This window comes from Marmota marmota, unplaced genomic scaffold, assembly GCF_001458135.2.
Source record: "Marmota marmota marmota unplaced genomic scaffold, marMar, whole genome shotgun sequence".
In the NCBI taxonomy this organism is placed as follows: Eukaryota; Metazoa; Chordata; class Mammalia; order Rodentia; family Sciuridae; genus Marmota; species Marmota marmota.
Window position 1 is genome coordinate 1,419,643 of NW_025999894.1, and position 16,968 is coordinate 1,436,610.

General features: G+C 39.9%; 1 protein-coding gene and 1 long non-coding RNA gene across 5 annotated transcripts in view; one reads left to right on the forward strand and one right to left on the reverse strand.

Annotated features, from left to right (window-relative positions):
• Positions 1-10,310, reverse strand: part of Cops3 (COP9 signalosome subunit 3) — a 25,870-nt gene extending 15,560 nt beyond the window's left edge. The window contains exons 1-6 of one of the 4 annotated variants that reach the window (XM_015503458.2): positions 10,134-10,309; positions 6,085-6,214; positions 4,236-4,348; positions 4,100-4,149; positions 1,873-1,965; positions 226-405 (exon numbers count right to left, since the gene is read on the reverse strand). In XM_015503458.2, the coding sequence (XP_015358944.1) occupies positions 226-405; positions 1,873-1,965; positions 4,100-4,149; positions 4,236-4,348; positions 6,085-6,214; positions 10,134-10,188 (621 nt within the window). In that variant the 5' untranslated portion in view covers positions 10,189-10,309. Of the gene's footprint in view, positions 1-225; positions 406-1,872; positions 2,034-4,099; positions 4,150-4,235; positions 4,349-6,084; positions 6,217-10,133 lie in introns of those variants that run through there. The other 3 variants (XM_048796239.1, XM_015503459.2, XM_015503460.2) reach the window with 3 other exon arrangements.
• LOC125614133 lies at positions 9,840-15,598 on the forward strand. The gene is made up of 3 exons (XR_007344781.1): positions 9,840-9,908; positions 12,842-13,296; positions 15,418-15,598. It is a non-coding gene; the product is annotated as an uncharacterized LOC125614133 (long non-coding RNA).
• The last annotated feature ends 1,370 nt before the right edge of the window (positions 15,599-16,968 follow it).

Sequence of the window (16,968 nt, forward strand, 5' to 3'; positions counted from 1 at the left end):
AAGTGTTAAGGCCTAGATTAGTGTTTCTTCTGCACTGCCACGGCTCTTCATCTTACGCTTGGGCAAGTCACCACTGTTTACATGCCCAGAGGAACAGTCTTTGAAAGGACCTCCCCCTGAAACTCTGAGGCCCAACCACCAACCCACTCATTTTAGAAAACAAAGCAGGTACTTCTTTAATCACCCAAGTTCAAAACCACCTCAGGGACAAGGAGAGATGATTACCTGTTCATAAAAGTATAGTGCTCTTTCAAAGTTCTTCAGCCCAGTATAGATCATCCCTCCATAATAATAGTAACATAAAAAGTGTTTTGCATCATAGGCTCCATTCTCTTTACAGATATCCATCATGTCCACGTCAAGATATGGAAGGGCAGGTTTAAAGCACTTTGCCAGCAAACAAAGCTGTGAAAAAATTTATATTAAATCATCATTTTAACTTTACTTTGGCAGGCTATATAGCAGGAGGAAATTTACAGATTTCATAAATTTCAAGAAAATGTTATATATCACATTATTCCATTTTCCTAACCATTCAGAATAAAGTAACATTTCTTCATATTAAAAAAATAACCAGTAGGGCATGCCATAGATAAAATGATTATTGAGAACTCCATAATACAGCTCCGTTATCCTTTAACCCACCTACCACCCATCTGTTTACAGATGGGCAAACAAGTGTGTCCTTGTTAAATTCATTGAACTAGTAAAACAGATCATAAAAACACAAAAATCGAAGTCTTTTTTTTCAATTAATCCTTTAAGAAAGTATAGGAAATTGTGCAGGACAAGAAAGCAAGAAAATGGGGCTGGGGTTGTGGCTCAGTGGTAGAGCGCTCGCCTAACACATGTGAGGTGCTGGGTTTGATCCTTAACACCACATAAAAATAAACAAATAAATAAAATAAAGGTATTGTGTCCAATACAACTAAAAAAAAAAGAAAGCAAGCACATAGGAAAGTTCTATATCTAGACAATGGGGGCAAGGTATAGACATCTGTACACGCATTGAGCTGTACACTATTTTTTTTTTTTCCCAATACTGAGAATTAAACAAAGGGCCTTGGGCATGCTAGCCAAGTGCTACCATGGATCCACATCCCAGCCCTTTTTATTTTTTTAAAGCAGAGTCTCACTAAGATATCTAGACTAGCCTCAAGCCTGGAATCCTACTTCAGCTTTCTAAGTAGTTGGGATTACAAGGAAGTGCCACCATGCCTGACTTTGTACACAAAATTTGTGCTTTATTATATACTATATCTCAATCACAAAAAATTCTTATTTTTTATATATATATATATATATATGTGTGTGTGTGTGTGTGTGTATGTATGTATGTGTGTGTGTGTGTATATATATATATATATATATATATATATACACACACACACACACANTATATATATATGTGTGTGTGTGTGTGTGTGTATGTATGTATGTGTGTGTGTGTGTATATATATATATATATATATATATATATACACACACACACACACAAATTTTCCTTTTTTTGTATTTAAATATTACAACCACCAGATGTGGTGATGCATGCCTATAATCCTAGGGTTTGGGAGGCTGAGGCAGGAGGATCATGAGTTCAAAGCCAGCCTCAGCAAAAGCGAGGTGCTAAGCAACTCAGTGAAACCCTATCTCTAAACAGACTACAAAATGAATGAATGTATGAATAAATAAATATTACAACCACTGATTACCCTATCTGACCTACAAACTTACTAGCTAAGCTCCATGACTACATTTAAACCTCTACAGCAGAACACAATCTCCATCAAATGACCTTCTACTCCAAGTTGAGCAAACCCATGCAGATTCATAGCACTGACTTGGTGTGAGTCACTCTTTCTAGCTGCTTACCTGGCAGAGATCAGCGTGTATTGAGGTCAGCTGGTTTGTATTCATCTGCATCTTGTCTATGGCTTGTTTAAGGATGCCAATTCCTCGAAGGGGCTGTCAGAAATGACATCTCTTTCAGATAAGTTCTCAAAGATGGCAGCACAATGGATCTTATGTTGGCACTTACAAATAAAAAATAACACTAATTGATAGGTTCCTTTAAATAACAATATGAGGTTTCCATACTCTGTCAGGAAATGTCTGTCCCTATTCAGCCAGAAAACATTTTCTGAAGCTTTAAGTCAAAAGCTTCCCCCATCTCCAGTGAATATCAATAATAAAAAACAAAATTACTTTCTTAATAGTTGATTATCTTTACAACAACTAACCAAACAAAAAAATTTCCAAATCATTTATAACAGATGAGCATCTAAGCTTAGAAATGTATTTGTGTCTCACTCCACTCAGAATGGCTTGTATTGTATGAATACAAGCAATAATAAGTGTTGGCGAGGATGTGGGGGAAACGGTAGTCATACATTGCTGGTGGGACGGCAAACTGGTGCAACCTCTATGGAAAGCAGTGTGGAGATTCCTCAGAAAAGATGTAATGGAATCACCATTTGACCCAGCTATCCCACTCCTCGATTTATACACAAAGGACTTAAAATCAGCACACACTGATGTGACACAATAGCTAAACTATGGATCCAACCTAGATGCTCTTCAATAGATAAATGGATAAAGAAAATGTGGTACATATACACCATGCAATATTACTCAGCCTTAAAGAATTATGACATCTGTAGGTAAATGGATGGAACTAACGAATATCATGCTAAGTGAAATAAGCCAATCCCCAAAAAACCAAAGGCCAAATGTTTTCTCTGATAAGCAGATACTGATCCACAGTATGTGTGTTGGGCAGGGGGTGGGGGGGTGGGTAGGGAAGAATGAAGGATCTTTGGATTGTGCAGAGGAAACTAATATCACAAGGTAACAAATGAACTGTTTCTTGCCCTCATTGTATATAAGAAGACCAAGATTTTTTTTTTTAAGGGTTATTTTTTTTTCATATTTTTTAGTTGCTGATCTTTATTTTAATACGTGGTGCTGAGAATCGAACCCAATGCCTCACACATACCAGGCACGGGCGCTACCACTGAGCCATAGCCCCAGCCCCAAGAAGACCAAGTTTTAAGTGAGGTACAATCAATCAGTTTCTACACAGATGATATTATAAAATATCTAAATAATTTATATGGCTTTTTCAATAAAGCCTTGGTGACTTTTTTAAACCATCTCTTTCAAACAGTTATTTGGTACTCCTACAGAACTAGTTCTTTCTGTATTCAGCTTCCTCTAAGCCATTAATCTTAAAAGTTCACTTTCAAATAAAAAAGAAACACCCAAATTCTAACTTGTGTCAATACCATAAAAGGTAAAGATCAAAGAACTGTTTCAGGCTAAAGGAGACTAAAGAGATAAAAAAACACAACAACCCATTGGTTGTTATATATATAAAGGACATTGGCTGAAGAGTTGACCACATCTGAACAGGGTCCGTGGATTGTGAGAACATTATAAACATCCATTTTTCCAGATATTGATCATTTTATCATGGTCTATAAGAGAATGACCTAATTTTTTAGGAAGCACCATTGAAGTAATTATGAGTAACAGCAGTAACAGTAAATCTGCAATTTACTTCCCAATGGTTCAGAAAAATAGAGGAAAAGACGGAAAATGCAAGTATAGTAAAATATTAATATTTGGAGGAGCTGGATGAAAAGTATATGAGAATTCTTTGGGTATTAATAGCTTTCTGTGCGGCAAAAATTATAATTGAAGGTTAAAAGAAAAAATATAACAAACAAAAAATAGCATATTACAACATAAATGCACTAGATTGGTCTTTTCTTTTGTGGTTCTGGGGCTTGAACCCTGGGCCTGACACATGCTGGGCAGGCTCTGCCACCGAACCACAACACCAGTCCAGACTGGTAGTTGTGAAAACAAGGACGACCAGTTGCCTCCCTTGAAGAACATTTCCTGCACCTCTGGCTCATTCTCCACACATAGTGACTGCTGTCCTTACAAAAAAAGCTTGGGGAGCTCTCAAGTAACCACATGTACCTAAGTGTTAAGATGCTGAGTATTAACCTGGTATCTTAATATTACCTAGATCACTGTGAAAGTTAGATACACATTATAACAGAGCTATAAATACTTGAATAGCATTTCTTACCTGTTTTCTTTCCACAAGTGCATTTGTTAGCTGATGGCAAAGCCCAGCAACTAGATACAACAATAAAATATTGAGAATATAAATAACTAAAAAGGCAAAACACATTCAACAGAAGATAAAATATTGGTTAGCTTACAAGTGTCTGTTGCATATCGAATGTGCTCTCCATTACAAGTACTGATGAAAAGCTGAACCTGTGAGAATAATGTTTCAAAGTCAGGAACACTGGGCATAGAAAACTTCACAAACCTAGAATAAAAAAAAAAAAGAAAGTAATTACCATAATATTTCATAGGGTAAGTATAGAAGAAACTTAAGCCTGAAGTCCATCTTACCTCTAATATTCTGTGAAATAAAATAAGGAACAGTATTTTTAAAACTTAAGAACTAGAGTCCACAAGATTCTCCTGGCTGGGTTCTTTTGCATAACCAAGATATAGAACCCCGGCACAAACTGGGGTTGAGAAAAACATGCTTAAAAAAGAAAAAATTTCAAAATGAAAAACTCCACTAATAAGATCAAATATCAGGTTTTCTAGTACTTGTAGATGAACCAAATATAAACTTTTAACCAAAAAAATAAAAACCTTGAAATAAAAATAAATAAAATAAAGATACTGTGTCCATCTATAATTAATAAGAATATTAATGTGTGTGTGTATAAATGTATATATAAAAGATTTTCTTAAAAAAATTTGCCAGGGAACAATTTAATTTGGAGTTCACAATAGGTAAAGTTGTGATTTCTGTTTTATAAATAAAAATATAAAGCTCAGGATCCCACACTTACTTCATAATTGGAAGAATATAGACTCAAATCTAGAATATCAGCCACAAATTCATTGTTCTTTACATGCATCATTATAACTGATATATGGACTGGGGATATAGTTCAGTTAGTAGAGTGCTTGCCTCACATGCACAAGGCCCAGGGTTCAATCCCCAGCACCACAAATTAAAAAAACAAAAAACTGATATACAATAGTAAGGTACTAAACAGCTTCAAAATGCTTTCATATATATTATCTCACTTTATACATGTGAGTTTATGTGTGTATAAAACATGCATGCTATCTGCTCTTTCATGTCAATAAGAAAACAGACCAGCGTTGTCCAGAACATCTATACTAGTACAATGTTCATTAGTAGACTGTCCGGGGTAGAATGGTTGGACATTCAACACAGTGGCTACAGAATGGCTAAACTGTTGCAAAAGCAACTGAAAAACTTAATCTTCCCTTTATTTAACTTTAATTTAATTTAAATAGCCTGTTATTGCAGAGCAGAGCTCCAGACCCTTCTATTCTCACAAGGTTTCTGTTCTAAATGCTGCTCCTGACACATACTTCTGTGCCGTGAATAGCAATGTGATGGAGCCAAACCCTCCCTTCGGGTCAATTTCTTCCCAGTTATTTCTACTTTTTCAAATTTTCATGACAACCATGATATCCCAATCTAGAATTCTACTATCAGGTCTAAAGAGTTACAAGAAACTCCAGCTGAAATAAGGTCTATTTAATTTGGTCTTAAATAGCTTAAGTTTGTTTGAAGATCTGTGCCAAGTCAAAAGAAATAAAAATTGATATTTTCATTCAGTGTATTCCACCATGACCCATTCTATCACTCTTCCTATTTCTTTCCAAGTTAGAAAGTGTGGACAATTCTACAGACTACATGAACAAAAGCATTCAGATAAATGCAAACAATAGTGCCTATAATTGGGATGGCCATTTGTTTTTTAAAATAAATTTCCATAATATGTATAAACATAAATGAGAGCCAAAAAATTATAAAACTGAACAAAATATAATAAGTAATGATTAGCTGGAATAAGTAAAATAATTTTAGCTTTGTGAAAGAGCTCAATGCTGTTTACATAACTTACTTTCCAAATAGAAAATAAAAATAAATAAATAAAATAGAGCCAGAAAGTGCAGTGTTCAGTTTTAAAAAGCACAAAATTATAAAAAGAAGATGTCCCTTACAAAACAGCAAGGACACCCAAGGAGTGTTCTTGTACATCCAAAGCCCCTAGTACAGTGTCCAGATGGGATAAGTTCTTCGCAAGGAGTTCCCCGCTCTTGTTGATCAGTTCACAAAGCTGGGTCATTTGCCCTGCAAAACAGGAACAACACTAGCATTCAATCACAGCACCAACTAGACTAAAGGAATGCTAAGTGCAGACTTTGTACCTCAGAGCCCACAGTGCCCAAAGACGATTTCTTGTGTCTCCCTCCTTTTGGATAAGGACCAAAGGAGTGAAACAACCTGCATGTGACTCAGAACTAGTTAGAAGTTCTCCTATTTCTCTCTAACCTCAGTAAGTTTCTCATTTCCTCCAGTGCCTTTTCCAGTCCCCCAACCCAGAAATGTACACATTACTGTCATCACCTCCCACATCTCTCTCTCTGCACCCAAAAGTTTCCTTGGTTCCAATCCTTTGTCTCTCCTCTCCCTGCCTTAATTTGGATCCTCATGATTTCTCGTCTGGATTACATCATACATCTTCTAAAGAGTATGTCTGCTTTGATCTTTCTTTCTCCAGTACTCCATACTGGTACTGTCTGATCATTCTAAAATGAAAATTCAATCAAATTACTCCAATGGCATTAAGAAATCCAAATGACTGGAAAGAGTATGCTAGGCAGACATAAATATATGCTGGGGTTGTAGCTTGGTGGTACAGCACTTACCTAGCGTGTGAGACACTGGGTTCGATTCTCAGCACCACATATAAGTAAATAAAATAAAGGCCAACTGACAACTAAAAAATATATTTAAAAATAAAAAGAAATCCAAATGACTCAGCTTGGCTTATAAAGCTTCTTAAATAATGGGTGACTGCCACCTTTGCAACCTTGCCTCACATACCTACTCTTTGGTCACAAAAGCCCAGAAAATCATCATTACATGTCCTCTCATCTTTATGCTTCTGCACATGCTATTCTCCATCCCTCTTCGTATCCGCTACCTGACTCATATTCAACATTCAACTACTCAGGCCTTCTCTGGGCCTCCCCCTCCCCCAAGTTGGATGGATATACTACATTGGATATTTGCCCTCTCTGCCCTCTTTGTATCACATGGGATTATGGTGGTTAGGCAATTCAAAGTAAATTCAGGTGGAGGGACTGTTCATTTCTCCAGTTCAGAATACAGTGCCTGCTTAGTAGCCAATCAACAAGCAGCTGCTGAATTAGTTACTCTCCTAACTGATCATCACTCTTTCTCCTATATCATAATGATAAGTTTAAAGAACTAAGGTACAGAACCTAATTAGGCCTGAATTGGTACTTTAAAGTAAATCTATCAATTTTGATGGTTATCCTGAAGAGAGACATCCTGGCACATTTTGTCTTTCCAGTGGTGGTAGCAGTAGGGATAAGTCCATGGACATTTTTTAAAAAATATTTATTTTTTTAGTTGTAGTCAGACACAATATCTTTATTTTATTTTATTTTTATGTGGTGCTGAGGCTCGAACCCAGGGCCTCGCATGTGCTAGGGAGCACTCTACCGCTGAGCCACAATCCCAGCCCTCCATGGCCATTAACCTCAAGATTTGTCCTTCAATTATTTCTGTACAGTAGTGGGTGATTTTTTTCCCTTATTAAAAGAACATTTAAACAGTATAATACTTTAAATCCAAATGACTGTAGGTAGGTACTTTGATAACTTCTGGGGCTCTTAAACTAAAATACTTTCAAATTTAATTTTTCTTCGAAAACAAAAATTAACATCTGTTGAGATGGAAAAATACAGCTCACCATCGTTTTATTATGGAACAGGTAGATATGAAATAGCATCTTCTGGTTAAATAATTTGCCCTTTTAGGGGCTGGGATTGTGGCTCAGCAGTAGAGTACTCACTTAGCATGTGCAAGGAGCTGGGTTCAAGCCTCAGCACCACCAATAAAGAGAGCGCTTGCCTAGCACATGTGAGGCACTGGGTTCGATAAATAAATATAAGGTATTGTGTCCAACTACAACTAAAATAAATAAATAAATAAAAATAATAATTTGCCCTTTAAAAAATTTACTGTTCAGCCAGGTATGGTGGCATATGCCTGTAATCCCAGCAACTTGGGAGGCTGAGGCAGAAGGATGGCAAGTTCAAGACAAGCCTCAGGAACATAGTGAGGCTATAAATATATAAAATAAAACATAAACACCCACTACTCTAAATACATTCACAATGATTTGAAATACCCAGAAATCAACATTTTAGTCCATTAGTTTTCCTCCAATTAAATAACCAAAGCTGAGGTGACACTTAAAATAAAAGCTAGGTCACTATGAAATCATCAGACAGTTTAACTAGTGCAGGGTCACTATGCCTGTCAAAAGTAAGTTTAAGTGTCAGAGTGCATGTGAAATGAATCCAACCAGAGATGCGCCCAGGGAAACTCCCTCTAATCTGAGAGAACTGGAAATGACAACATTTCTTTCACTTAAGGTCCATGTTAGAAAATTCTGAATAAAAGCAGCTGAACAGAAACTTAAACATTTACTACAAAATGAATGTAAGGCACAGAAGCTGTTGGCAGTGAAAAGTTATATTTATCTCTGCCTAGCATACTCTTTCCAAAGCACTGTCTTGCACAGAGAAACTATCAAAGCTTACAGATAAGTGACCTTCCTTGGTTTTTCACAGTCCTCTTCCATTTTGTAAATGAGGAAATTGGCCGGAAAAAAATTAAATGTCTCACCAAGCGAATGAGACAGGATTCCAATATCAATCTTCTAACCACATTACATCCCAGGAAGTAAAAACTAAGTGTGTTGCAGAAATGAACGATTGGTTTCCTCATTCACAAAAATGGAAGTCTGTACCCGACCTGTGAACCTAATTTCTTTCTTTTTTCTTTTTTTTAAGTTGTACATGGACACAATGCCTTTGTTTATTTTTATGTGGTGCTGAGGATCGAACCCAGTGCCTCACACATGCTAGCCAAGCGCTCTACCACTGAGCCCCAGCCCTAGCCCCTTAATTTCTTTTAATAATAACGAAAATGAGAGAACTATTATTTATTAAGCACGACTGCAAACCAGAACATTGAAGCCTTATAACAGCAGCAAAACAGCAACCCTGTATTTCCACAAATGGAGATAAAAAGAGATTCAAGGGATTAAAGGTGATTTGTCAGAGGTCACACAGCTTCTAGCACTTACAACTTACAGCTCTATTTACTGCACCCCATGACAAGCACTGTTCCAAGTGCTTTCACGGTGCTTCTCCCACTCGAGCCCATAACATCATTATGAAGTAGGGACATATTTTTATGTTTCAGATGAAGAATATGCAAGTACCGGGTAGTTAAAGGGTCCTTCATAGCTACTAACTACTCTAATCCTGAGTCAAGTATTCTGCATATTCAGATGATGAGATGCATGAGCCCGAGAGCATGAAAAACAAGGGCAAAATAATCAAGACAACAACTCCACACCATAGAAATGGAGTCCCATCAGCGAGAGCTCCCTTGGCATTCTTTAGGACCAAAATAGGTGCGGAGGCTCCCCAGCTTGCGCCGGCTGGCTGCTGAGAGATCCGCCAAGGCAAGCCTCGGAGCCAAGGAGCCCAGAAAGGACTCGCCTTCTGCCCGCTCCCCGCGGCCTAGTCAAGGGGGCGGCCGGCTGGCGACAAGACGAACAAGGCGCTGCGCCAATCACTGAAAGCAAGGGAAGCCCAACGGGCCAATGGGCATTCGGGAAGGCGCCCGGCGGAAGTCACGCCCCCAAACTGTCAAGCGCAGCGCCCGGTGGTAGGGGCCCGGGCCGGGGGGGAGGAAAGGTTCCGGCGGCCCCAGGGAGGTGAGGCTGGCAGGAGGAGACAGCTGGGCTCAAGAACTCGAGAGGGCTGCTTACACTCAGCGGCGCTCGATCCCACTCTGGTCTAAGCGCCACAACCCCAAGCCCGGCCCCCGAGACGAAGCTCGGGACTAAGAGGGCGGTCCCAACCGGCCGCGCTGGCGCCTGAGGATGCAGGCCCATCCCCCGAGGCCCATCCAGGCCCAGCCCCTCGGCCTAAGGCCTCACCTTGAGCCGAGAGTTGTCGGACACTGTTCACGAACTGTTCCAGGGCGGACGCCATGTTTCCCCGCGGGCGGCCCGAGCACCAGAGGCAGCTCGCGCGGGAAAAGGCGGCCGCTCGGGGAGGAGGGGCCGCGGCGATCCACCAGAGGGCCTCCGGAGAGGCCTGACGTCACTTCCCCTGGCTCAAGCACCGCGAGATCTCACCTTGTCGGGAACACGTTACTGTTTCCGTGGAAACGGTTTCTCTCCTCGCGGTGTCCGGAAGTTTCCCTTGCGTCCTTCTGCATTTTTGTGCTGCTGTGGAATCGCTTCCCATATTAGATGGGAATGGTTGAGAAAGGAAGGAACCAAATTCATAACTAAGCCCGTGTTTGTCGGCCCAGAGATGGCTAGGAATGGCTGTGCGTCTTTTTTCACTTGGCCAGCTCCTTTAAGCCAGGCTTAATTTCCACGTCTTCCATGACGAGGGGGTGGGGGCTGGGGCTCAGTGATGGAGCGCTTGCCTGGGAGGTGTGGGGGCCCTGGGTTCGATCCTCAGCACCACCTTCAAAAGATTAAAAAAGAAAAAAAAGTTATTACAACTAAAAATATTTATTTATTTTTAAAGCAGACTAGGTTCAAATCCTTTTTCTATCACAGTAGCTGTGTGACTGCGCACGTTCTGTGCCTCGATCTTCATTCAAGATATATGTTGAATGAACAGGCTTCCCACCTGGAATTGACCTCTCCCTCCTCCACTTGACTTCAAAAGCATGCTGTTCCTTTCACTTTAAGCAATGGCTTTTTTTTTTTTTTTTTTTTTTTTTGGTTCTGGGGATTGAACTCAGGGTCACTCAACCACTGAGCCACATTCCATGCCCTATTTTGTATTTTATTTAGAGACAGGGTCTCACTGAATTGCTCAGGGCCTCACTTTTGCTAAGGCTGGCTTTGAACTCGTGGTCCTCCTGTCTCAGCCTCCCCAGCCTCTGGAATTACAGGCGTGTGCCACCGCGCCCTGCCACAATGGCTTTTAACTGGCATGGAGTTTTTTTTAGGTCAAACATCTGTCTCTTACTAATCTCAGTGCCCTCTTGAGACCCAGGATAGGATTTGGTGCATAATAGGAAGTGAGAAATGCACATTTTAAGACTCCATGCAACGTATGTTTTATTCAGTACCTATATGCTCAACATGTTGTGCTCGGACACTAGAAATGTAGTGGTGAACAAAAATGATCTTAGTCCTTCTCTCCTGCAGATGATGAATTCATAAAGACCCTAGAAAAAAAGGTAGTGTGCCCTGAAGGAATGGGACATGGCTCTATAAGATCGTGCAACAGAGGAAATGGACCAGATCTGGGAACCAAAGGGGAAATCTTTCTTAAGAAAAAATGGCGCAAATTGACCTCTGAAGAAAGAGGCTTTGGAGAGGATGTAAGACTGTAAGGCAGACAGGGACCAAGTCAAGTAAGCAGTGTTCAAGATAGGGGCTTTTACCTGGGATGATTAAAAAACTACTGGAGGATTTTATAGAAGCAAGTGGCACAATCAGATTAATTACATCTTTAAAAGAATGGTCTGGCTTCATATAGATAAAACTTCAAGAGAGCCAGTTAGGAAGCTATTGCAGTTGTTGACATGAAATCTTGTGTGCCTTGAATGATTGTACCATGAGTAACAATGATTGAAACTCTTTAAAGTAGAGATGGAAATAAATTGATGGACTTGAGACATGGTTAAATGAATGACTTTCACACTTGTTCTTCAAAATAGAGATGGCCCTGAATGGCAGCAATTGGTCCTCAATCTTTGTCTCTTGCAGCACACAGATATTTTGATGTATAGGGTTCCCTTCCATGGATATACATGGGTTTTAGTGAAAGCCTAAAACATGGCAGAGAAAGAATTACAGTAATTCAAAATAGCCATGACTGTTAATCAAACTTTTTTTTTTTTCAGTGCTGGGGATAGAACCCAGGGTCTCACACATGCTAGGCAAGTCTTCTACCGTTGAGTTACCTAACACCAGCCCCTGTATTATTTGTACTTTGAAGTGAGTTGCCTATTTAGATTGTGGCAGCTGCTTTCAAACCATATCTCCTGCCGGCAACAGCAGCAGCACCTGGACCTTTTTTGAAAATGCAAATTCTTGGAGTCACTGTAGACCTCTCATATTGAAAAATCTGAAGGTGGTGCCCAGGAATCTGAGCTGAATGGCCTTGCCATGATTCTGGAGCACACTGAAACGTGAGAGCCTCTGGATTGAGCCAGCATACAATTTACACTCCCTCCCAAACAGCAAAGAGTAATTCCACCCTTATCTTTTCCTTTCAAGAATAAAGTGAAAGATTTGTGGTTGGAGGGTTAAGCTTGAATATATTCTAATTGTATTTTTGGCAAGCCAGTAATTTGCAAAATCTGACAATTCCTGGAAGCAGGAACTCACCACCCACAGTGGCACAGCAGTTGATGGAGATGATACATTTAATCATTTCTTTTATTCTTTGGATACACATTTATTTTGTGTCAAATATGCATCAAGGCCTTTGCCAAGATGCTGGGAGTGTATCTGTGAAGAAGACAGAAAGTCCTTGCTGACATGAAAGGTTTGGTTGGGGGAGGAGGCAATTAGCAAGAAAATAAACAAAATAGTTTCATATAGTAATAAATGTTGTGAAGAAAGCAAAATATGGGTCAGCTCACGCCCTCTTTCTCTTCCCTCTGGTTCAGGCGCCTTTCTTCTAGTTGCCTCCTTGGGGCTGTTCCTAGTGGTGGCGACTGCCTTCCCCACCTCAGAACTTCACAGAGAAGATGTAGAGGATGGTGTCACTCGAAATAAACCAACACGTGCCTCTTCAGAAAAAAACCGCAGGACAGATTTCCTACCTCATCAAGGAAATCTTTGAAATGAGAAAAGAGCTGTGCAAGAATGATGAGACCTGTATCAAGAGCCATGTGGCAGTGTCCGAAAACAATCTGAACCTTCCAAAGATGATTGAAAAAGATGGATGCTTCCAAACTGGATACAATCGGGACAACTGCCTTGTGTGAATCACCTCTGGGCTTCTGGAGTTTCAGATGTACCTGAAGTACATCCGGAAAAGTTTTAGGAAAACAAGAACAGGGACAGAGCCAAACGTGTGCAGTACAGTTCTAAAGCCCTGATTGAGATCCTGAAACAAGAGGTAAAGGATCCCAATAAAATAGTCTTCCCTAGCCCAACTGCAAATATCAACCTGTTGGCAAAACTGGAGTCACAGAATGATTGACAGAAGGTCATGACCATGCAACTCGTCTTGAGCAACTTTGAGGATTTCCTGCAGTTCACCCTGAGAGCTGTTTGGAAAGCATAGTGTGGGCATCTAAGCTTATTGGTTCATGGACATTCCTTCCTATGGTCAGAAAACATGTCCTGTCCACTGGGTACCTACCTTATCTTGTTCTCTACGAAGAACTGACAGTTTGAGCATTAGGACACTATTTTAATTATTTTTAATTTATTGATAATTTAAATATCAATAAATTAAAAATAATTATTTTATTGAGGTAAATAATTATTTTATTGAGGTAAATTTATACATAATTTATACATAATATTGAGGTAAACTTATACATAAAATTGTAAATATCAATCACATATAAATTAACTCAAATTGAGATTGAGATCCTGAAACAAGAGGTAAAGGATCCCAATAAAATAGTCTTTATTGGGATCTGATTTAAGTTAGAGATTTGAGTTAATTTATATGTGATTGATATTTATAATTTTATAAGTGCCACTTGAAATACTATTTTATATAATGGTTTTGAAATGATAATATAAAAGTCTAGGCAGTTTGAATATCCTGCTTCAGAGCCAGATCATTTCTTGGAATGTATAAATTTACCTCAATAAAATTGCTATTTTATATGTTTTGTAAAGAAAAACAAAAGCAAAATATGGACACCAGGAATAGAAGATCAGGAGTTGCTTCTCTGAAATCTGAAGGATGGGAGCCAGTTAAGACAGATCTGGGGGGGCTGGGGCTGTGGCTCAGTGGTAGAGCGCTCGCCTGGCATGTGTGAGGCACTGGGTTCGATCCTCAGCGCCACATATAAATAAATAAATGTCCATAACCAACTAAAAATAATAATAAATTAAAAAAAGAAAGATCTGGAGCGAGAGAGTTCAAAACTGAGGGAAATGCATAGTGGGCAAATGGCAGTGTGGAGCATTTCAAGGAAAGAACAAAATGCCAGTGTGGCTAGAATACAGTGGGTGAGGGGGATCCTGGTATTGGTGGGAACTGCTTATCTCTAGTCGTAGCAACAATCTCTTAGATTTGTCCAGCTTTTAAAATGCAAAGCATATTCTGATACAGTCAAGTTTAGGAAGTCATCACAGAAATATCTTCACCAGGTGGTGATTTGAAAGAAAGGAGTGGTAAGTAATCCTGGGGGGGGTGGGGGACGCAGGAACACTCTCTGTACACTCCCTTTCTATCTGACTTGGAGAATCTGAGCGTGTAAAGGAGGTGAAACCATCCTCTTTTCCAGAACCATCTCCCTCAGGCATCAGTGAACATGTGAGTGACCCAGTCTGAGGGAAGCTCAGGACTTCTGTGAACAAGGCGGCACTGCCCGCTACCCTTCTTCTTCTTAATATTTTTTAGTTGTATTAACTTTATTTTATTTATTTTTTTAAGGTGGCGCTGAGGATTGAACCCAGTGCCTCACACATGCTAGGCAAGCGCTCTACCACTGAGCCACAACCCCAGCACCCCTCCGCCTTCTTGATCAAGGAAGTATGTAACCCTCAGGGACTTATAGTAACCACTATGGAATCCTGAGAGTAGCAAGTTTAGGATGAAGTTCATACAATTGACCCTTAGCCCACCATGTCTCTGGGGGATTGGTTCCAGAACCTCCCATGGATACCAAAATCAGAGGATGCTTGAGTACCTTATATAAAATGCTGTAGTATTTGCAAATAACCTGTGCACATCCTCCTTTATATTGTAAATCTTCCTAGAGTACTTATAATACTTTAATTGTAAGACTTATACTTTAATTATAAGTACTTATAATGCTTATGATTACTTACAATACTTTAATTATAAGTACTTATAAAACTTATACTTACTTACATACAATGTAAATGCTATGCAAATAATTGTTACAAAATATTTGGGGGGGGGAACAATGATAAGGAAAAAATCTGTACATATTCAATACAAAATTTTTTTTCTTGGTACTAGGGATTTGACCCAGGATATTCTACCACTGAACTACATTCCCAGCCCTTTTTGTTTTTTATTTTGAGACAGGTTCTTATTAAGTTGCTGAGGCTGAACTGAAACTTGTGAACCTCCTGACTTAGCCTCCTGAGTCGCTGGGATTACAAGGTATGTGCCACCATGCCTGGATGGGCATGTTTTTATTTTAATAATATTTTTGATCTGTGGTTAGTTGATTCTGAGGATTCAGAATCCAAGGATGCAGAATCTGAGAATACAGAGGACTGACTGTATGTCAAAGTACAGAAAAGAGAAACAAAAAGAAATTAGTCCTATCATACCATTGATTCAGTCTTAACTATCTTTGAAAATTTTAGCCAAAAAAATATGAGCCAACAGGTTCCCTTCATTGTTTAAGCTTTTATTATTTAAATTTTCATGTATTTCCTCTTACTTGTAGCCAAAAGTGTTCCAATATGGCAATAAAAGGCACTGTCCCCTTAACAATCCTGCCAGAAGGGGGGTAGTGTGGGAGTCATCCAGACGGTTGTGAATGTTATTTCATTTGATTGATTGATAAAACACAGTCAAAGTGCCATGTTTCACTTTAGGGTGTGGTTTTTTTTTTTTTTCTTTTGGTGATGCTGGGGATTTGAACCCAGAGGCTTGTGCATGTGAGGCAAGCACTCTACCAACTGAGCTATATCCCCAGCCCTAGGATGAGGGTTTTAAGAGTCAAGGTGTAATTCCTCCCCTGACAGGGTGCTGGCGGAAGTATTGAGATGGGGGCTCCATCAGCCTGAGTCCTTATGGAAGAAGGGCAGAGGCCACCTTCCCCAAACCACATTGGAAATGTAATTATGTAGCAAATTACCCTGAGGCTTAGAGCCTTAACATTTCTTATTTCACCAACACTTACTATCTCCCACTTTCTGCATATCAGGAATTCTCTCATGGTTCGCTGGGCACCTCTGCCTCAAGGTCTCCCTCAGAGCTGGTCAGGCTGTTGTCCAGGGCTGCAGCCTCATCAGAAGGCTTGACTGGGATGTAGTCTGTTTCCAAGCTCCTTCATGGGGTTGTTGGGAGGATTCAGCTATCATGGGCTGTTGAGCTATGTCAGTTACTCACTAGTGCTGGCCACAGCCCTCCTTGCCACGTGGAGCTCAGAACATGGCAGATGGATCCCCCTCAGAGAGAGAAAGATCCCCCCTTGAGAGGCAGAAGCAGTGGAGGCAGGAGAGAGAGATAGAGGAGAAAAAAGATATTTACTATGTACACTGGGTCAGTAGGAAATGTGGGGATGGGAAGGTATTTCACTTCAATCGGTGGGATGGCAGTGATCTGCACAGTGGCTAGGGCCTACAGACCGTACCAGGTGAGACAGCAAGAAGAGAGCCCAGACAAAAACATACTCCACCATTTTTAACCTGCTTCCCCCAGATTCTTCATTTCTTAAAATAAAATGGTCTAAATCTCTCCTTTGGAAACACCTCATTAACTCAGCTCACACTTTGTTCTGTCAGCTCAGCAGATCCAAATTTCCACCCACAGCCACATGTATGATTTGCCTCTTGGAAGAAAGGACACATCCAAGTGATAATGCATCTGAGAACACCTTCTTAACTTCTTCCTATCACAGCT